This window comes from Perca flavescens, chromosome 2 (assembly GCF_004354835.1).
Source record: "Perca flavescens isolate YP-PL-M2 chromosome 2, PFLA_1.0, whole genome shotgun sequence".
In the NCBI taxonomy this organism is placed as follows: Eukaryota; Metazoa; Chordata; class Actinopteri; order Perciformes; family Percidae; genus Perca; species Perca flavescens.
The window spans coordinates 37612637-37635566 of NC_041332.1; the positions used below are offsets into that span (position 1 = coordinate 37612637).

Here is a 22930-nt window from a genome sequence, read left to right on the forward strand (position 1 = left end):
TTGGTGCAAGGGTATAATGAGGATGACTTAAAAGACAAGAAAGAGGCGAGTAAGGACAAATCCAATACTTACAACGGATTAGTCACTCAAGAGAAAGTTAACCGGCAACCACTTTGATTATTATATAACCGTTTTAGTAATTTTTCTAGCAAAAATGCCAAACATTTGCTGTTTCCAGCTCCTCAAAAGTGAGGAATTGATGCTTTTCTTTCTCATATATTATTGTAAATTAATAATTTCCTTGAGTTTTGAACTTTTGATTAGATAAAATAAGCAATCTGAATACGTCACCTTGGGGTCATACAAATTATTTTCACTATTTTCTGACCTTTTATATACAAAATGCGAAATCGAATAATCAAGAAAATTATTGGCTTATCATCTAAAATTAAAATTATTATTGGCAGCCTTAGTTAAAACAGAAGTGACATGAACAATGCTACAAGTCAACGTGTCAGTATCTCTCAGTGAATCCTACAACTTAAGAAAGATTGAATCTCTTTCTTTTCCTTTCTTTAATCTTTATAAAGTATGATGTACGATTTATTTACAAAATACAAATGAAATAGCATTCTTAGAAGCCTGAGCCCAAGCCTATAAAAAACTGTTCCTAAAACTGTTTATTGAACTCTATTGACTGTACTGTATGTAACTGCTGAAGACATTAAGACATTTGTAGAAGATGAGAAGCGCTACAGTTGGGAAAAGAAGTGGACAAAAGTAGCAGAAAAGAAAGAGGGGGAAAATGTTAAAAACAATATATTCTGATGAGGCTTGAAGCCCAGGTGGTGGCAACGAGGTAAAATGATTTGGTACAGCAGGGATACAGATGAAAAGTGCATTAGTGTGAGTTTCTACATCATTACCTACTGCATGTAGCCTCAACCTCCTATGTGGCATACTGTAGGTACAGTGTTAGCGAGGAGAGCCACCTTGAAAAGGAAAAATCACATCATCTACTGACTGAAATGTGTAAAGATAGAGGAAAAGGTTTGCTTCTGGTGTACTGTGACTGGTAACAACACTTTTGAAATAACAAACGTGTGGGGCTTCACATCGTTGTAGCAGGGAGGCTTTTGTGGTACAGTTCTAATTGTGTCAGGATTTTTTATGTTCGCATTTCCTCTTTTTTTCCTCTCAGAAAGGGAGGAAATCAGCCTTATGTGAAGTCTTTGGACACAGCCTCAATGAAATTGGGAGCTGCCATGAGGATCGTGAAGGTGCAAATGATGGAGAAGAGTGAGAAAGCCACCAGGCATAACCGATCCACCACCGCCGCCGCAAACTTCCACTCGCTGCAGATCGCCTCGCCCTCGTCCTGCTCTCGGAAGCGACTGGCAATGTAGTGCACTTCCTCCAGGATCCGGGAAATTTCTGGAACCTGCTCCAGCAGCAAAGTCCGCGCCTGTTCTGAGTGGATGTCATGTGGAGAGGAGCCGTTAGGATGGCTGCCTCCCCCACCGCCGCACACCACCACACCTGAATCAGTGCTCGGTGGGAAAGCAGGGTTGTCTGTGCCCATCGAGTGGTAGCCAAAGTACAGGTTCATGTTTCCATTGGTCGTGGTTGACTGGGTGGATGCCTGCCCTGGTATAGTGCTCATCTGAATGCTATTGGTGCTGGTATGGTGAGGAGGAGCAGGGTTGGAGTACTTGTAGTTTGGGAGGCTAGTGGAGCTCACAGCTGTTTTTCTTTCCTCACCAGGTTTCTTCATGCGTAGAAACCAAGCACACCAGTTTAGCAGGATAACTCGGACCTGGATGAAGCGATGAGATAAGGCACAGAGATGATTGACAGAGGAAGGACGGGGAGGAGAGATCAGTGAGTCATAAACCGAGAAATGCAGAGGACAAATATAACTGTTACTCCCTTTCTTACTTATTCTTATTCTTATGATGAACAATGTGCCATGGGATTACACAATAATAATATATGTATGAGGGTTTCCTTACATAGAGTGCATTATTATTTGATAACTGTATGATTCAAAGTGGATAATCTTTTGGGGGAAACCCACATTTAATCAAGAGCTTTATTAACCGTAAAATAAATAAAACTATATATATATATATAACTGCCCGGTTATCACAACAATAACGACGAATGTTTGTGGACACTCCTGATTAAAAAACTTCCAATACACTTCACTGTATTACTCCAACAAATGGGAGCCATAGCCTAGATGAACAGTAGAGTTCACCAAATGTATAAGTTGTGTGGTTATTTGAAAATAATGCACTGCCTGGCTAGGGAAATCAGAATTGGCATATGAATAACTATTGGGTTTGAAAATGAATAATTGTTAACCTACCCATTTAGGCATCTTCCCTCCATGGGGGTCATGGTGGTGGAACTGTAGTACCAGCACTGTTACCACCACAGACAAGCCCACAATCATCATGGTGCTAGCAAAGTACTGAGCTAAAGAGGAAAAGAGCACATAAGTATAGCACAGCAATTTCTAATTTGAATTAGAGAACAATTAATACAGTGTAAAAGTAATATTCTCAATCAAAAGCTCATGTATCTACATACAGTACAAGAAGAAACGTGAGTTAAGTATAGTATTTTGGCAGGACTATATCGGGGAGTTTACCCCTGTCAACAAACCCGAGGTTATAACACTGCAGGGGCTGGTGGGAGGATGACTAACATTTGACCAACCAAAACAGCCACCGAAACATGGAAATGCATAACATATGAATGTAGACAAGCACACGACCTTCACAAAAATGAGAATATATTCCCCTCTAAAAGAGTCTTTTTTTATTTGATTTTATTTGTATCCGGCTGTTATGTCAACGACCTCACAGAAAAGGTTGACCAATCAAATGCCTCCGTTTAAATTTCCATGTCAAAGTATAATGGGGGCTGTATAATGGGGGGCTGTACGAAAAGCTTGTGTTGAGTTAAAGTTGAGGAGTATTATATTTGTCTTCAATCTATTTGTTCTGCTCCACCTACAATGTGTTAATAGGTCTATTCCAATAAAGGTGATTTTTGCTAATGGCTTCGTTTTACATCACTGAGCAGCATCTCTGCCTGCAGCTTCCCCTCCCATCTCACGGCCGGCTGACCTGTCTCTTCTGGTCAGTATCAGTATGGTCTTACACAATGCAACTATTGTTGCTATTGGTCTTCTAGTCTGAGAATAATCTTCACATTCTGTATCAGCATCGCCCCACGTCCAGCCGCTACAGGCTGCTCTGCAGTGAATATGGGGGTGTGAATATCTCGGCAGTAAGTCATTCAGCTGTTTTATGACACCTAATCTATAGTTAATGACGAACAATGTCCACCAGCCTTGCTGTACTGTGTAGACTGTGCCTACAGCTCCCTGATGAAAGTCAGATTCCGTTGCAAGGTGAACACTTCCCCATATTCTGTATGGTCTCATTCTAATTTACCAAACTGGTTTGCAACCTTAAAGGAATCCTTTAACATTTTGGGAAATATACATCTTCACATTCTTGCAGGAAATTAGATGAAGAGATCAATATTACTCTGAAGTTGTGTTCAGACAGAACACAACTTCAGTGTTTATCCCGGGGCTTCATGTCTCATAAATATACAGAAACGAGGAAAAAAAGAAAAGACACTGGAGGAAAATAACAGAAAGATCTGAAGGTTCTGGTGAGTTGAACACACACACACACACACACACACACACACACACACACACACACACACACACACACACACACACACACACACACACACACACCCCCCCGCTACATTAGGTGTCTCCAGGGGTACATTTTTGCCATGATTACACACGCACGCACGCACACACACACACACACACACACACACACACACACACACACACACACACACACACACACACACACACACACACACACACACACACACACAGACACAGACACAGAAGGTGAAATCAATACCAGCTTCGCTGTCATGGCTGGTAACAATGAGCAATAATGACAGTAGAAAAGTATCTTACCAATCAAGGGAACAGAGTCTGAAGTGGCAGGCATGATCTCTGCTACCAGTAACATGAACACTGTTAGAGACAGCAGCACTGTGATGCCTGGAGAAAGACAGTAGAGCAGAAGCACAGAGGATACATTCTTTCATCACAGCGTTGTTTTCTTTTAAATAGTAGCTTGAGAGTACTCAAAATAAATGCAGCTGGTTGCTTCAAAATAGGTGTGAACAGCTGTGAAAATATTTTTGAAATATTCACTCTCTTTGCTACCCTCGAGGGATTATGTGCGGTCATATATTTACTCCGACCCTGTCTCACTGAATGGCATTTTGAAACGAGCTGACATTTTCAGGTCCAGGTGATTATCCTTGCTGTGTTTATAATGGAGCTTTTCTTCAATTGCTAATAAGTCAAATCCAACTGAAATGCTAATTCACTGCCTAATGTCAGCATTTGCATGAAGCAATGACAATTAAATGGGTTAGCAAAAGTGTTTGGCCCTGGTGGGCTGATATCACCAAGGCAGGGGAGAGAAATACATTATTGTCAGCATGTATGATTATAATCAAGAATCATTGTGTGTGTGTGTGTGTGTGTGTGTGTGTGTGTGTGTGTGTGTGTGTGTGTGTGTGTGTGTGTGTGTGTGTGTGTGCGTGTGCGTGCAGGGATGTACTGATGTGTGTGTGTCCTGCCCTGTACCGAGTGAGATCTTCTCTCCAGAGTCAGCAGGGAGCAGGAAGACCAGCAATGCCAGACCAGAGATGAGCACGCAGGGGATGAGCAGGTTGAGGCCGTAGTAAAGTGTCCTGCGGCGCATGGTGACTGTGAATGTCACATCGGGGTAGGGCTCCTTACAGCAGTCGTAGTACAGCTCATTACGCTTAGCAGGCACACCTGCGGGAGAAATGAAGAGGTGCGAAGTCAATTAGATGTCAAACACACAGAACTATAAAACAGAATAAAGGTTCGTTCTTAGTTCTGCTTGGCTGAATACGATCCTGTAAAAAGAGCCGTTAATGCGCAGCTACCGGTTGAGTGCTTGGCAGAGAGGATCAATTAACAATCATTTTTAGTACATTTTTATTGGGATCATTTAAATTTGAAAGTGTAGATTTGTAGTCAGAAGATCACTAGTTTGAATCCTTGGTCAAAAAGGAAAAACCGTGAGTCAAGAATTCAAAACATTTTATGATTAATGCTCAACCGTCCCATGGTCAATGTGGGTTTAACCCTTGTGTTGTCAGATTTGACCCATTTTCAAAATTTCTATATCCGAAATATAGGTTTCTTTTTAACTACCCAGTTTTACAACAAGCTTCGCAAGTACAACAAAAGATCGGATCTCTACTTTCGTTCACAATTTTGGGTGTTTTGTTCAGTTTTTTAACATTTAAAAAAAATACAAAATTAAATGTTTCAAAACGGAACCCGACTGAACGTTGACATATACCCTTCTTTGATTATCCTTCCTTTAATATTAGTCTAAATATTTCATAATTCCTGCTTTTTTAACTAAAGAATTGGGTACAATTTCCTAAAAAGGAGGTTTATTGACCATGAATTCCAAAAATAAGTGTAAAACTATATAAGGTGGTGATGGTGTTCATACATGGTAGTGAAAATAAGAGTTATATGTTAAAAAACAAAAAACAATCTGCCAAAAACATTGAAAAAAGAGATAAAGATCTGGGAGGATGATGCATGGTCAAATGGAAGACAACACAAGGGTTAAGCAAGGAAACATGTAATTGTATCATACAGGTCAGTAAGTTATAGACTTATTGTCCGTTTCTCCCAAATCACTAAACAAAGATGTCACTAAATCCACAAAATGCTAATCTAAACGTCCAGACTTTAACCAAGCACATATATAGCAGATGTTCATATAGCGTATATATGACGTCATGTTATAATCTTTTAGATAAACTAATAATACTCTCAACATGGTTTTCACCTTGTGTATAACACATTCAAAATTCTAAAATCACTATGTAGCACTGCTTGTTGTGATTTGTTGTCCAAACAGACAGTAGACAGACAGGTCCTGGGTCAAGTGGTTTAATTCATAAATAAATAAATGTGCATTGGCTTTATATTCCATGCATTCTTCCTCCTTGTCAAAACATGGTGCCTATATTACCCAGTGAAAAAATGCACCCCATATTTTGTGTTTATCTGACAAACAATTAGTACACTTGAGGCACAAGACCTAAATGCTTGTATGTGGAATGAGCATTGGTTGGGCAGGAGAAACTTTCAAGATCTGTCATCAAACTCTGTGTCAACTTCAAATTACCCCACTAACCCTAAAAAAAATTATACTTAATCATTTATTAATCCCTAAAGCTCATCGCCGTGGCCTTATCTGTCCTGTTGGCAAGTTAACATTTACACAATTAATCTGCCTTGTTCATCAAATCAACAGAAAACAACTTCACCTTGGTCAGGTCAGACTACAGAGAGGTGTATAAGAGCCATTGTGTAATTAGTGTGATTTCATATGCATATACATTTCAAATCGGACTTGATTCAGTCTGGGATCTGTGTGTGTGTGTGTGTGTGTGTGTGTGTGTGTGTGTGTGTGTGTGTACCATATAGTACATGTATAGAAGTGACATATAGATGGAGGCATTATTGTACAGCTGTGTCAATCCCTTATACCTTTAAGTGTACAATGTAGTCAGCAACATATTCACAATCTACAAATCATTTTGTGATCACAAAGTTACAAAGTTACAAAGTTACCACCCCACCCCAAAGAACTTGGTGTGTGTCTGTGTGTGGAAACAGAAATGCTATTTAAATGAATTGCACGGATTTCATTTCATTTCATTTAAACTGTCACCTAAACGCTGAAGAAAAATAGCCTTTGTTAGCCATCTATTAATTTGATGGATTGCAGATCTGCAGATGCATCCACCACACCCTGTGTGTGTGTGTGTGTGTGTGTGTGTGTGTGTGTGTGTGTGTGTGTGTGTGTGTGTGTGTGTGTGTGCGTGCGTGCGTGCCTGCGTGCGTGTGCGTGCGCGTGTGTGCCAGTGTGTGTGCATGGGAATGTTCTGAGGCACCAGGACAGAGTGTGTTCCTGGCCAGCTTGCTGCCTGGCTGTGCCTGAATTAAGTGAACCATCGTAAGGCCAGCTGTCATCACACACACCCATGCCCCCCTTTATACCCCCAGACAGCTGGGTACACTCACTTTGCATTTAAGTATGTTTGTGTTTGTGTGTGTGGATGTGTGTTTGTGTGTGTGTGTGTGTGTGTGTGTGTGTGTGTGTGTGTGTGTGTGTGTGTGTGTGTGTGTGTGTGTGTGTGTATTATTCTGTTGGCCTCTGATTAACACCCAAGCTTGAGTTAGAGATGATGTGGGCTCTTCATTTCCACTCCAAAAGGGGAGGAAAAAAGGAGAAGAACTATTTTTTTCCCTTCCTTTGTTTCTTTGGAAGAGAGAGACAGACTAACCAAGAACCAAGGTACTGTAACAGACACAAATAAATAGAGGAAAATCCTGGTTTGTAAAGCTGTAATATTAAATTAATTATTTCACACTTTGGTAAATATGCTTGTTTGCTCTCTTGCAGAAATAAATGAGAAAATGAATTTGATACCACTCTATCTGTGCTGTAAATATGATGCTGGAGCCAGAAGACAGTCAGCTAAGATAAGCAGGAAGACTGGCTCTGTCCAAATCTGCTTACCAGCACCTCAACACAATTAATACATATCTTGTTTGTTCAATTTGTACAAAAAACAAAGTTGTGTTGTGTTTTAATAGGGGGATTATGTGCCAGACTATTTATTTCCTTTGATCAATGACTTCCCGGACAACCAGAAAAAACTTTAGGAAGTTACTGAGGCTGACCCCATAAAAACAGGAATTGACGTTTTCACTTCAGCCAGGGCAATTCAGTTCAGTTCAGTTATATATATGTATATATATACAGTATCTCACAAAAGTAAATATTTCATTATATCTTTTAATGGGACAACACTGAAGAAATTACACTTTGCTACAATTGAAAGTATTAAGTGTACAGCTTGTATAACTTGTAAATGTGCTGTCCCCTCAAAATAACTCAACACACAGCCATTAATGTCTAAACTGCTGGCAACAAAAGTGAGTACACCATCCATCCATCTTCGTCCGCTTATCCGGTATCGGGTCGCGGGGGGAGCAGCTCTAGCAGGGGACCCCAAACTTCCCTTTCCCGAGCAACATTAACCAGCTCCGACTGGGGGATCCCGAGGCGTTCCCAGGCCAGGTTGGAGATATAATCCCTCCACCTAGTCCTGGGTCTTCCCCGAGGCCTCCTCCCAGATGGACGTGCCTGGAACACCTCCCTGGGGAGGCGCCCAGGGGGCATCCTTACCAGATGCCCGAACCACCTCAACTGGCTCCTTTCGACGCGAAGGAGCAGCGGGTCTACTCCGAGCTCCTCACGGATGACTGAGCTTCTCACCCTATCTCTAAGGGAGACGCCAGCCACCCTCCTGAGGAAACCCATTTCGGCCGCTTGTACCCTGGATCTCGTTCTTTCGGTCATGACCCAGCCTTCATGACCATAGGTGAGGGTAGGAACAAAAACTGACCGGTGACCAGAGCTTTGCCTTCTGGCTCAGCTCTCTTTTCGTCACAACGGTGCGATAAATTGAATGTAATACCGCACCCGCTGCGCTGATTCTCCGACCAATCTCCCGCTCCATTGTCCCCTCCCTCGCGAACAAAACCCCAAGGACTCATTCCCTACCTGGAGTAGGCACTCCATCGGTTTCCTGCTGAGAACCATGGCCTCAGATTTAGAGGTGCTGATCCTCATCCCAACCGCTTCACACTCGGCTGCAAACCGATCTAGTGAGTGCTGAAGGTCACAGGCCGATGATGCCATCAGGACCACATCATCTGCAAAGAGCAGCGATGAGATCCCTAGCCCACCAAACTGCAACCCCTCTCCAAGACTACGCCTTGATATCCTGTCCATAAATGTTACAAACAGGATTGGTGACAAAGCGCAGCCCTGGCGGAGGCCAACCCTCACCTGAAACGAGTCCGACTTACTGCCGAGAACCCGGACACAGCTCTCGCTTTGGTTGTACAGAGATTGGATGGCCCTGAGAAGAGACCCCCTCACCCCATACTCCCGCAGCATCTCCCACAGTATCTCCCGGGGGACCCGGTCATACGCCTTTTCCAGATCCACAAAACACATGTAGACCGGTTGGGCATACTCCCAGGCTCCCTCCAGGATCCTTGCGAGAGTAAAGATCTGGTCCATTGTTCCACGACCAAGACGGAATCCGCATTGTTCTTCCTCAACCCGAGGTTCGACTATCGGCCGAAGCCTCCTTTCCAGCACCTTGGAGTAGACTTTACCAGGGAGGCTGAGAAGTGTGATACCCCTGTAATTGGTACACACCCTCTGGTCTCCCTTTTTAAAAAGGGGAACCACCACCCCGGTCTGCCACTCCTTTGGCACCGTCCCAGACTTCCACGCAATGTTGAAGAGGCGTGTCAACCAGGACAGCCCCTCCACACCCAGAGCCTTGAGCATTTCTGGACGGATCTCATCAATCCCTGTGGCTTTGCCACTGTGGAGTTGTTTGACTACATCAGTGACCTCCGCCTGGGAAATTGACAATGATCCCCCATCATCCTCCAGCTCTGCCTCTAACATAGAGGGCGTATTAGTCAGATTCAGGAGTTCCTCAAAGTGCTCCTTCCACCGCCCTATTACCTCCTCAGTTGAGGTCAACAGTGGCCCATCCTTACTGTACACAGCTTGGATGGTTCACCGCTTCCCCCTCCTGAGGTGGCGAACAGTTTTCCAGAAGCACCTTGGTGCCGACCGTCCTTCTCCATGTCTTCTCCAAACTTCTCCCACACCCGCTGCTTTGCCTCTTTCACGGCAGAGGCTGCAGCCCTTCGGGCCCTTTGGTACCCTGCAACCGCCTCCGGAGTCCTCTGGGATAACATATCCCGGAAAGACTCCTTCTTCAGTCGGACGGCTTCCCTGACCACCGTTGTCCACCACTGTGTTCGTGGATTACCGCCCCTTGAGGCACCTAAGACCCTAAGACCACAGCTCCTCGCCGCAGCTTCAGCAAGGGAAACTTTGAACATTGTCCACTCGGGTTCAAAGCCCCCAGCCTCCACAGGGATGCACGAAAAGCTCCGCCTGAGGTGTGAGTTGAAAGTCTGTCGGACAGGGGCCTCCTCCAAACGTTCCCAATTTACCCGCACTACCCGTTTGGGCTTACCAGGTCTGTCCAGAGTCTTCCCCCACCCCCTGACCCAACTCACCACCAGATGGTGATCAGTTGACAGCTCCGCCCCTCTCTTCACCCGAGTGTCCAAAACACACGGCCTCAGATCAGATGAAACAACATCGATCATTGACCTTTGGCCTAGGGTGCTCTGGTACCAAGTACACTTATGAGTATCCCTATGTTCGAACATGGTGTTTGTTATAGACAATCCATGACTAGCACAGAAGTCCAACAACAAACAACCACTCTGGTTTAGATCAGGGAGGCCGTTCCTCCCAATCAGGCCTCTCCATGTGTCTCCATCATTGCCCACGTGCGCGTTGACGTCCCCCAGCAGAACAATGGAGTTCCCCACTAGAGCCCCATGCAGGACTCCAGTCAAGGTCTCCAAGAAGGCTGAATACTCTGAACTCCTGTTTGGTGCATATGCACAAACAACAGTCAGAGTTTTCCCCCCCACAACCCGCAGGCGTAGGGAGGCGACCCTCTCGTCCACAGGGGTAAACTCCAACGTAGCGGCGCTCAGCCGGGGGCTTGTGAGTATCCCCACACCCGCCCGGCGCCTCACACCCTGGGCAACTCCGGAGAAGAAAAGAGTCCAACCCCTATCCAGGAGTATGGTTCCAGAACCGAGACTATGCGTAGAGGTAAGCCCCACCAGATCTAACCGGTAGCGCTCCACCTCCCGCACCAGTTCCGGCTCCTCCCCCCACAGAGAGGTGACGTTCCACGTCCCCAAAGCCAGCGTCTGCTGCCCGGGTCTGGTCCGTTGAGGCCCCTGACCTTCACTCCCACCCGTGTGACAACGCACCCGACCCCAGCGGTTCCTCCCACAGGTGGTGGGCCCATGGGCTGGAGAGATGGGAGCCACGTAGCTTTTTCGGGCTGTGCCCGGCCGGGCTCCGTGGCAAACCCGGCCACCAGGCGCTCGCCGACGAGCACGCCATCTGGGCATGGCTCCAGACGGGGGCCCCGGGCTTCCTCCGGGCAGGGTCACTCCATCTCTACCTCGTTTATTCACCACTATGTTAAATTCCCATAGAGGCAGGCAGATTCTTTATTTTTAAAGGCCAGTTATTTCATGGATCCAGGATACTATGCATCCTGATAAAGTTCCCTTGGCCTTTGGAATTAAAATAGCCCCCCCACATCACATACCCTTCACCATACCTAGAGATTGGCATGGGGTACTTTCCATAAAATCATCTCTCAGTGCAAATCAAACCAGCTATTAGCCTAACCTAACATAAAACCATGCCAATCTCTAGGTATGGTGAAGGGTATGTAATGATGTGGGGCTGTCTGTTGAGTTATTTTGAGGGGACAGCACATTTACACTGTTATACAAGCTGTACACTTAATACTTTACATTGTAGCAAAGTGTAATTTCTTCAGTGTTGTCCCATTGATGAGATATAATGAAATATTTACTAAAATGTGAGGGGTGTACTCACTTTTGTGAGATACTGTGTATATATATATATATATATATATATATATATATATATATATATATATATATATATATATATAAATAAAATAAATAAATACTGCTGTGCTTAACATCTGCAATATTCTCCATGTTTTCTGCAGTGTGGCACTCTTTAACCAGGACTCATAGACAGGAAAATGTCGGTGAGAAAGGGATCTCACAAGAAAGTCGACAAAAACACCTGCTGTCAGAGCGGTGTCATTATGACTGCTGTCTAACTCCGTGGAATATGACATAAAGGCCCTAGTGGATGTTGAACATCTGTTTCTGTCAGAGTCTTTCAGAGTCCCTGAAAGAGTCTACAATGTACTACCTAAACATATCCCACAGATGTTGGGAGTGCTGTCAGTCAATCATGTCAGTTCTCATAACTCATCTTTACCCCTCTTATGTTACAAAGCAAGTTCTTATATTTTTTAATTTATTTTAATTTATTTTTGTATTCAGAGTTTCAGGTTTATTCATACCAAATGATCACCAAAATAGTGAATGATTGACAACACTTAATTGAGGTCTACTGTAATAAAAAACATGCTACAAGCTCTTTTCATTTAGCAGGTGATAAATTGTTCTCAATGAATCCTGTCAGAAAACATTTTGAGAAAAGCAATGTAAGTAAATGTTTTCTTATAGCCATACAGAAATGTGAGGAACATCTCAGATTTCCTTTTATCTAGTTTTGGTAACACTTTACTTGAAGATATCGACATAATTGTGACATGACACTGTCATAACTATGACATGACACTCTCATAAACGTGTTATAAACAACTCATAAACGTTTATGACTTCTGACATTTGTTTTTTCTCATGACAAGTTGACATAATGTCATCCTGTTTAATGTCAAGTTGTCTTAATAAGGACAATCTAAAGAAATTGAATGTCAAGTTGTCATAACCAAGACAACTTCTGGTAATGTCACTTTGATTAATGTCAACTTGTCATAATCAAAGACAACCCAAACAATGTCAACTTGTCATGACAAAAACCGAATGACACTTAATGACAGAAGTCATAAACTTGTCATGTCACGATTATGTCGATACCTTCAAGTAAAGTGTTACCCTAGTTTTACTGTTGTTATTCACCTGAAAGTGTGCTTGTCTGTTTTTCTTCTTACCTACGAGATCCCATTCCCCGTTGGGTATGTAGGTGGAGATGTCCACGTCCATCATCTGGAGGTCCAGCAGCCAGCCGTTGTGGGTCCAGGAGCCAAACTTTAGGTCACACTTCTGCACATCGAATGGGAACCACCGCACATCGATGTAGCAGGTACTTTTCAGGATCCCTGCAAAGAAGTGTTTGAGGAAAGTTACTTTTGGCACTAAACACTTACATTATTTTGTTATGTGATTAGCATAATTTGTTTAAAATCTAAAGTAACTACTGCATTTCAATATTTCCAAGTCATTTCACTCTTTCAAGCCTCAGTTTGGAGGAAAACATGCCAACCACCCTCATACGAAAGGGTTTGTGATGCAAAATACTATAACAGTCCCGGGATAAGTGTAAGTTCTGTTGATCAAGAAACACTTCAATGTCATGTAATGCCAAATTATACACCAAAATAACTTTTTTTCTACTTTTAGTTTTTAGTAACAAAACTCACCATTTCAAAAGTAAAAAAAAAAAAAGATTAAAAAGTTGCTTAGTAAGGTGCTCCTTCAGAACGTTAGCATGTACGAGATTTACTGTCCCTCTCGCTCCCACAGATTTCTTCCTCATATATCCATATGCACAAACAGAATAGTTTGTCTTGTCTGGCTTAGTACGACCCACTTTGTTTATTTCCCATTTACAGAGCCTGTGCTGTGTATGAAAAATCAGATTTCTTTTTTAGCACACACAGAACAGACAGCTAGCGGACCATGAGGAGATATTCACTGAATTTTACAAAAAGTGTATTAGATTAGAATTACAGACTCCACCTTTAAATGAACTGAAAAATGAAAACATTAATATACGCATTTCCAAAAAAAAAAAATCATCTGAGGAAGCAGCGATGTATAGGTCACTTAACTGTTGTTTCAATAGTGTTCACCTTGTGGCAGATCCTACAATAAGAGACGCATTCAAGTTGACACGCTGCTAAAGTGGTTGTATCTAACCTTGGTGTCTAAAAACCTTTTACTTTTACTCAATATTTTGCCTGGTTTTAACTTTGGCTTTGTCTTTACACCAGCTAAACATCAAAACTGTAATGTCTCTTAAGATGATGATTATCTCAACAGTTTTGATGTGAAACGATACTGTACAGAACAAGAACATGAATGAAACATGAATAGTGGCAATGCAGTGACAAGATATAGTTGACAAAATTAAATTGAAAAGTGGGTTATTTTATGATGTTTTATTTTTTTATTGTTATTATGGGTGAAATGTGACACAGTTAGAAAGAGAATATTTTGAATGTCTCACCTGGTGGGATGTACTGGCAGGATCCTGAAGCATTTACCAGCACATTTGTATGGAATGTAGCATCAAACCTCTCATCAGCACTAAAGGGAAAGAAGTGTGGATACTGTAACAACAGTATTTAAAGAAAATGTCCTCAAAACAAGGACAATAGTAAGACTTCGACATTAAAAACCAGATGGGGAATGAAAGGGCCAGAGGTAATAATGGTAATTGGGAGCTAAGTACAAATACAAAGAAAAACCCAGACAATAAACAATAAGTGAGAATGAAGGTGACAGAGTAGGTCGAGACAAGAGGGATTAGAGACAGACAGTTTTTAATTTTACTGATCATCTTAAACAAACATTGTTGCCCCCTATCAAGACGTCCTTCAAACAGACAGGGATTATGTACAACCAAAAAAACAGACATAATAACAAAATCACACATTTCACACAAGAACTGATGAAAAACACATGACACATGAAAAATCATCCCTGGAACATAACAATGATTATATTTTTCTTTCAGATAGTAAAACTAAAGGACTCTACATATCTGAAAACATTGTCATTCTTAGACTATGATTATAAATCTTGGGGACTTTTTTTTCTTAGATATAAAGTGTCTGTCTGCATTTATTGCAGTCAAAAGCCTGTATTAGCTAACTTAATACCTTGAAGAAGAGTTTTTAATTGCGTAGTATTTGTTAACTATAAAGCACTCAGAGAGCACATCTCTTCATCAAGGCTAAAAAGCACTCAGAGAGCACATATCTCCATCGAGGCTACAAATCTACATTTGCCACACCTCCAAGAATTTGGCAACCGAACCATTACAAAAACATAATAACACTGTATGTATGATGCCAGAAACAAATCAAAATTTCACTAAAATATGTGTTGTACTTTTTAGCCATGCAAGTGGCATTGGTCTAAGGACGGCATTGTACGTATGTATATAATGTATGTATAATGTATGTCAGCCTGGTCTCACAGAATTCCGTGAAATGATCACGAACTGTTAACACTGCATTACGTGGTGGTGGTGGCACGGAATGTGTGAAAATTCTGTGTGGCCACCACGGAAAACAATGCCAAAGTAAAGTCAATGAGAAGATGATGTAGCATTAGGAGCGACTACGGTAGCGAGTAGTATGAAAGCCCGAAAATCCGCGTAGGGAGGTTGGTTGGGGTGTTGGATGGGTCAAACAACACAGGACTTTCACCCAGGAGACCGGGATTGTGTCCCGCATGTCACGTTTCCTAAACCCAACCATAACCATCCCGTTCTTCTTTTCCTAAACCCAACCGCCCCGTTGTTGGCCCGCCTGTCATGGAAACGTAAGCCCAACCACAACTTTTTCCTTAACTTAAGGGTCCATGTTCATTTCACAGAATTCTTCCGTGGGCCCATCACGGAATTTTTGGCGATCCATGTTCATTTCACGGAATTCTTCCGTGGGCCCATCACAGATTTTTTTGCAATTCCGTGAAACTGCCACAGATTTTGAGTTAATGGGCCGTGTTCATTTCACGGAATTCTGTGAGATCAGGTTGATACATGTATGTCTTTTAAAGGGGTGATATAATGATTATATATGGTATTTCACACTGTTCCTTAGGGTCTCCTAATAGGGTATGTAACATTGGTTGGGCTGAAAATGGCCCGGGTGCTGTTCTATGCTCCCTAATGCAACCCTGTGAAATAGCCCTAGAAAGAAAGGAGAGGTTTTCTCCATTATATGGTATGCTCATGAATATTTAGATGAGCTGCGCGCTGATTAGTTGGTTTACAACAAGTAAAGCGCGCACACGCACGCACACGCACGCACACACACACACACACACACACACACACACACACACACACACACACACACACACACACACACACACACACACACACACACACACACACACACACACACACACACACACACACACACACAGCCCCTCCCGTCCGTGCACACCGCATCTCGCCCCCACAAGTCCGTTGTACAGTCTGGAACACTGCATTTACGACCGTGGTTCATTTTCAATATCCCTGAAAAACTTCCAAGCTTTCTTCTTTCTAAAGTACACAGCGCAGCTCACAGCTAAACTCTCTCTAGATCTATGTGACCTACATTCAGAACACCAGCTGGTCTCAGACCACTGGTCTGTAGCTTTGTACATTTTGGGGCGTGACAAAGGTACAGACCAGAGCCAATTAAGGTACAGCCACCGAGTTGACGTCAACTATTAGCTTCATTGGGTTTTGCCCGTTTTCAGAGGCAGTTTCAAATTGTGAGATTTGCATAGGAAAGAGGTGTCAATGGGACTTTGAGGTTCTATGTATGCCTATTTTACCCACCAAACTGTTGTTATTCAACTATGACAAGGTAAACTCGGTTTTCCATTCTATCACCCCTTTAATTCACCACTTTTAATTCACCAGACTGAAATATCTCAACAACTATTAAATGTATTGCAATGGCATTTTGTACAGACATTTGTGGTCCTCATGCACAGGATGAATCCCCCTCACTTTGGAGATCCCCTGACTTTTCCTCTTGCGCCACCAGCAGGTTGACATTTGTAGTTTTAAGTTGAATTTATTGTCTACTATTGGATGGATTTCTACAGACATTCATGTTTTACTATAATAATAATAATAATAATATATTAATAACTGTTGATCCCTAACCTTTCCTCTATCGTAATCAACAGTGTAGCTTAAAGCACAGCTGTACCTCAGTACAACCTTACAGTTGCTGGAATGGCAGACAACAGCAAACCAACAAATGGACATAAAAATTAAACAGGACTATAAATATAACCTCCTTTACATTATTAATGAAGCAGTAAAATGTTTCCTGTGATGGCAACAAAGCATTTATCGATTTATTCATAACTAGTATAAAATGTAGTTATACCTTTCAGTATGCTGAGCTCCCCATAAGTCTCTGACAGACAGACTGAATGAAACTCATTTTAAACAATAAATGAGTGCTCATCCAGAGCCAGACAAAACAGTGTGACTCATACCATCATCTATCATTGTCCTTTACATTTCTACCACTTACAGTATGAGATTGGGAGCAGTGAGAGAATGTGAGGGGCATGCCTAAACTCTTCCTGAAGGCTTTTTGTGGGACAAGTATTACATAAATTTTAGCTAAGTGTGCTGGGAACGAGTCCAGGAGGCCTAAAACAGGACAAGGCAGATTTATGGCCACCTACATCAATTATCTAAATCTCTTTTTACTTAGCAGAGGGTAGAAAAACAAAGAGTCTGAGAGAATACTTTGGAACAGCTGTAATCACTCTTATTCATTGCCGATAATAAATTAGCTAAATTAGCATTTAGCCTTGTAATGGTATTTGGAATACATCTACCTAACATATAAATTAATTGGCAGCATAAGCATTTTGGGGAACATTATAGAAATGTGGCGACTTATACTATACCTAAACATGGTAGCACACATGAGCATCACAAGAGATTATTTGATGCATAATCTTTATCACATTTTAATTAGATCACTACGTAATTGAAACATGTTTTAAAAAGGTCATGACATGAAAAAGATAAGGCCATGATAAAGGTGTTGAATCCCAATGGAGTCCGTTTGCCTGCAATGGGATTCTTCAAAAATGTAATATTTTTTTATTAGCCCTTGAATGGAGAAACAAAAGATACATTTGAAATAAAATGGCTTGCTATTTAATTACCCTAGTTACCCTTTAAACATCATCATCAAGATATACGGCTAAGGAAAGAACATTGTACTGTTTAGATTCACAAGTGAAATCATCTTTACATTTAAAGAAAACATCTCAACAGCGAAATGGCTTACATCATTTACACAAAAAAATGAAATGAAAGCTCAAAACTCAGTACCTTTGTATCCCAGCTTCCCAAGTGTCTATAGATAGTGAAATATACAAAATCCTGTCTGGAATGGGACACATTGTTCATAAATTATTCATCTGAAATGGGTTTAGGTTTGTTGCAGTGCTGACACGGGAACATACGAAACATACAGCTGTCTGCCTTTTAGATCCTCCACCAGTCTGGCTTTACAGCGCTTCACTTTTAGATAAACAAAGAACAGCATATAAGACTCTAAATCAGTGGTGGAAGAAGTATTAAGATCCTTTATTTAAGTAAAAGAACTAGTACCACACTGTAAAAATACTCTGTTACAAGTAACACCACCACAGCCACACATTCAAATGTTGCTTCAAATTAAATTAAATTTTATTTTGTATTGAGCTACAATGTAAGTTAATGGGGGCAATTGTGCAGCTTGTATTAACGTTCACAAAAGTGCTTGTTTTGACATTGTCAGGCTCAGATTATTATTTAACTCCGCATTTCCACTTGATGCAGAAAGTCTGCGGACCAGCTCCGCTGCGTGCCGGCTGCTTGCTCCGCTGTCCGTCAATACCCACCAGGTCTGGATTTGTTGCAGCATGGCTGCGGCCATGACTGACAGCTGTAGTCACGAGGACCAACAAGATCTCGCGAATTCACGTAGAATAGAACCACAAAACCAACAACGGTTAGTTTCCATCCAGGGGAGTAGAGGGGAAACAACTCTGTGCTGTGTTTTCAAGGTGTAGCTTGAAATAGAAGCTCTGCGTATCTGCTCCGGAGGGCTGCGGATCGCCGGAGCTGGGATGGAGTCGGAATGCAGCCGTTCTGCAGTCAGTGGAAATACACACATTGACTTTAATGGAAACCTAATGACTCCGCCGTTGTTCCGCAGCCGGTGGAAAGTGTCTGACAACTGACGATTTGCCCCATAGGTTTACATTGCAGCCTGCTCTGTGGCTGCCGGTTACAGCGTTCATACTTGATACTGGACCAACTTACACACAAAAACAGGAAAATAGGGTCCAGGGGAAAAAAAAGCGGTAGATACCCTTTAATAAAGTCTATCTATCTATCTACACTATACTTTCAATAAAACATTTGTTTCTCATAGTATGTACACACTCGCCAATTGCAAATATATAAAGAAAGCTTGTACAGAAAAAAAGATACAACAGCTAAATAACCAGGAACCACTATACAATATGTGAAAGAAAGAAGAAAAAAATTCTACACTCAATTGTGCCTCCCTTGCAATGCAACAGAAAAATATTTTGCCAAAATCTGCTGAGATATCCAAGGGGGTAAGCGAGCCTCCACAAAGCGTAGCTCCTATGGAGCCATTTTGATGCTATCAAGCCATAACCTGCCATTAGCATTCCACTGACAATGACAATGTATAAAAGGCTCCATTACCTTGTATCTCACAATATGGCTCCGTAGCGGCCGTTTTTGTAAAAATAGGCTAACGATTGTGTCATAACCACACGACTTTCTGTCGATTAGTAGACAAATTACCGTACAGGCAGGAGAAGCTTTTAGGCAGTTTTGACTTACTTATTAGCGGTTTCAGTTAATTGTTAATTTTCCGATTGGACTTATCTCATATAGTTTTAATCTCTTTTCTTGCTTGCTTCCTTGCTTCATAAAAATAGAAATGTATGATTGTACTCATGATTTATACTGCATGCATAAGGAGTGTCAGCTTCAATCAGGCTCTGTGTCAGGACTATAAATGGCTGTTATCATTAGCGATCGCTGATCCCCACCGTAAGCTGCTTAATGTTCTGTATCATCCCTGTTAGATAGCAAAACCTCTCCCTTCTTACTCTCCGTCTCTCATGCACACACTACGTGGGAAATCTGTCACAAGATTACACCCTCCATAAAAGAATCCTCAATCACCTTGAAGGTACAGCTCAAAAGCCACCACCATCAATCAACTCTGCCATGGATCGTGTTGTCTTTCCTCGGAACAAGTCTGATTCTTTGAGTGTGTATATGTGTGATTCTAAGGAGGCGCGAAAAGTATTGATGCATTAAAAACATGTTAATCCCCTGTTAAATACCCTCTCTCGGAGCTTGACAGTTTAATAATGGTCAACAATCACATAACCTTTCTCCCTTGGTACCTTTTACATTAAGCAAAACACACTATGAAAAAAGCTGTATTTCCTCAAAGGGCTCATTAATATGATTTATGTTTGAGAGGTCCTCATTCAAGTAAGAATAATCTTCCATAACTCTATTTACTGTGTGAAACTGTATATAATTGCTTGCTATTGCAATAACCTGATAACAAACGCAGAATCTGATTTTCCTGCCCGTTACTGAATTTTATCTAATGAAATCTTTCTATCTATCTGTTTATCTTGGTGTTGCAGGCACACACATAAATACAAATGGAATCTTCTACAGCCAAAATAACTTCAAGATAAAAACACAGAACTTCTGCGTAAGGTAAGCATATTTATTTATTTAAAAAAAAAACATTTCCCTCTGATTGTCCTTTTGGACACAGTGTTCCATAAAGACAGTCCTCATATTAATTTTTCAGCTAAATGAACAGTACTGAATTGCTCATATGTGCCAGACAAAGTGATCCCACTGGATGTACCACATTAGAGGAACATTGGGTGTTTGTTGTTGTTTTTTCAGTATGTCACAGCTGTTTAGCAAGAGGTTAACTGTTCCGGATGTTTTTTCTTTACCATGTATGCGGCTGTAGTAATAAATGTCTAAAGTTTGCTTTTTAAGAACAAAATTGGACATTCTTTTAATGTGCACAACAGCCTGAAACACAAAAAACAATGGACAATGATCAGTCGGCTCATTGGCAAACTTGAGCTTACAATGAAAGGTTTGAAAAAGAAATGAGCTCAGCCAGAAGAATGTTTCCAATAAGACCTGTAGAGTTTGATATGAAGGTGAACCATGTCTACAAGCATGCAGACATGATAAGATGAAGTCTAAAATAAAGGACCAAAAGTATTGTATAAATAATAATAATACTATATAAAGTATTGCATACAAATTAAGGTACATTACAGAAATCTATTCACATTTCCAGCCACTTGGCACAGTGTTTTTCAGTGGTCTTATTCATACTGCCCATTACAGGCAACAGATGCAAAGCCCCATGGGAGTTACGGTTTATGTCCTCCCTAGAGGGAATCGGCTCAATCACTCATTAAACGAGGCTGTAACCAAGAGTGAAATTTCATCTGGGGAATATTTCTATCCACTGTGTAAACTGAGCCCAAGCAATCTTGAGTATCCGTCTATGTATTATAGAAAATAAATACAGAGGAAGAAAAGAAAAAGAGAGGATAACAGAAAAAAGTAGATAAAAATAAGGAGAGGATGCAAAATAGAATGAAACCTCTAGAGCAGTGACAAACTAACCATTGCGCTGAACATGCCAGTGGCCTATGGCTGATATATAACTGATATAATTACCAGCAAAAATGAGATTTCATCATTTTAGCTGCCTTTCTTCATCTCTTAAATGCAGTGTGGTGATCTGATAAATTACGCTGTCAGTACAAAAGTAGAGGGATTCTGAGGGCGTGTGTAGTAGGCATTATATATAAAATTATTATAACAATACTGACATGACATTATGAACCCGGCTAGCTTAAGATGTAGAAAAGCAGATTTAATTAATAAAACTCACAAGTAGCTGCTGGAAGAATGCAGCGATTGGGGTAGTATTAAGTGGGAGAGAAGACAAGACTAGATGACAGAGAAAAAAAAGTAAATACCCTACCTGTTGTAGAGGAGAATATCTGGGACCCATACCAAATTGGAAGGAAAACGCAGGTTTTGAACGCCGGGGTAGCTCTCTGGGTTCCATGACAGGTAAATGTCTGTCCAATACTGAAACAAACAGTAGAGAGAGTAATTGAGCGAGAGACGATGAGGTCAGGACATAAAAACGAGGACAAAACACATGACAATAATAGTTAAGTGAAGAAATGACAGAACAGGTGAGAAATAAACAGAAGTTTAACAAAAATGAGATGAATGCAAAATGTAAGGCTCTTAATTGTCTGTTTTTGGTTTATATATCCCAGTCAGGTGACCCAATGTGTTGTTTTGGTTGTTGATACTATTAAATATCAATGTTCACAGCTCTGACAGCAACACACACTCTATAGCTTAAAGGGAAATTTCACCGCTGGAAAGCTGAATATATCTTTAAATTGGGTCACTTATGTAGTAGAAATGTGAAAAGAAAATTGAAATTGGGGCCTTCTAGGCCAAGATAAGCCAGAAGATGTGTTTTTGGCTCATATGGATGAAAGACACCAAATTCCAGAATGCACTTGCTTTGCTGCTTTATGAGGCCACTCCCAAGCCACGCCTACCCTTTACAGACAGACACTGAGACGATCAACTCAACAAGTGTGTTTTATTGTCATTTCAACCACATACACGAAAAAACGTTTCACCGTGGCTCAAGTGGTGTTACACATTTAAAACATGCTTTTTTTTTGCCACAGCTGATACATTATCCGGACTTCTTTCGGCGGATTGATTGATAGCTCCAGAGTGAACAGAACTGTGTCCATGGCAACGCTCTGCTACACATGGCAACGGTGTGTTATCCTTGGCAACGGTGTGTTATCCTTAGCAGCGGTCTGTTATCAAGAAATAACAGACCGCATTCTACATTAGAATTCAACCAAGCCATGTAATAAAAGAAGGCTAACACATAGCTACTAGCATTAGCTCTTGGTGGGCTGTGGTATAAACATTGAGGATAAACACAGCCGTACATTTGCGTGGGATGTAGCTAGAATTGTCGGCATTTTACAGTCACAAACTCCACCAGCAGTTAGCAGTTAGTTGGATACAAATCACCCCATTTCTGCAACAGGCAGTCCGGGGTAACACAGCCCACCTCCACTAGTAGTCTTACCCGGTGACAGCAGGCTGGATTGTCCACAGCAATATTTCCACAA

The 22930-nt window shown here is 41.5% G+C and overlaps 1 protein-coding gene across 1 annotated transcript in view; it reads right to left on the reverse strand.

Annotated features, from left to right (window-relative positions):
* Positions 1–388: 388 nt before the first annotated feature.
* The window catches only part of chrna8 (cholinergic receptor, nicotinic, alpha 8), a 60059-nt gene continuing 37517 nt past the window's right edge, over positions 389–22930 (reverse strand). The window contains exons 4-10 of the mRNA XM_028603890.1: positions 21733–21842; positions 14124–14203; positions 12826–12993; positions 4649–4843; positions 3965–4051; positions 2312–2421; positions 389–1756 (exon numbers count right to left, since the gene is read on the reverse strand). Coding sequence (XP_028459691.1) covers positions 1160–1756; positions 2312–2421; positions 3965–4051; positions 4649–4843; positions 12826–12993; positions 14124–14203; positions 21733–21842 — 1347 coding nt within the window. The 3' untranslated portion in view covers positions 389–1159. The remainder of the gene's footprint in view (positions 1757–2311; positions 2422–3964; positions 4052–4648; positions 4844–12825; positions 12994–14123; positions 14204–21732; positions 21843–22930) is intronic.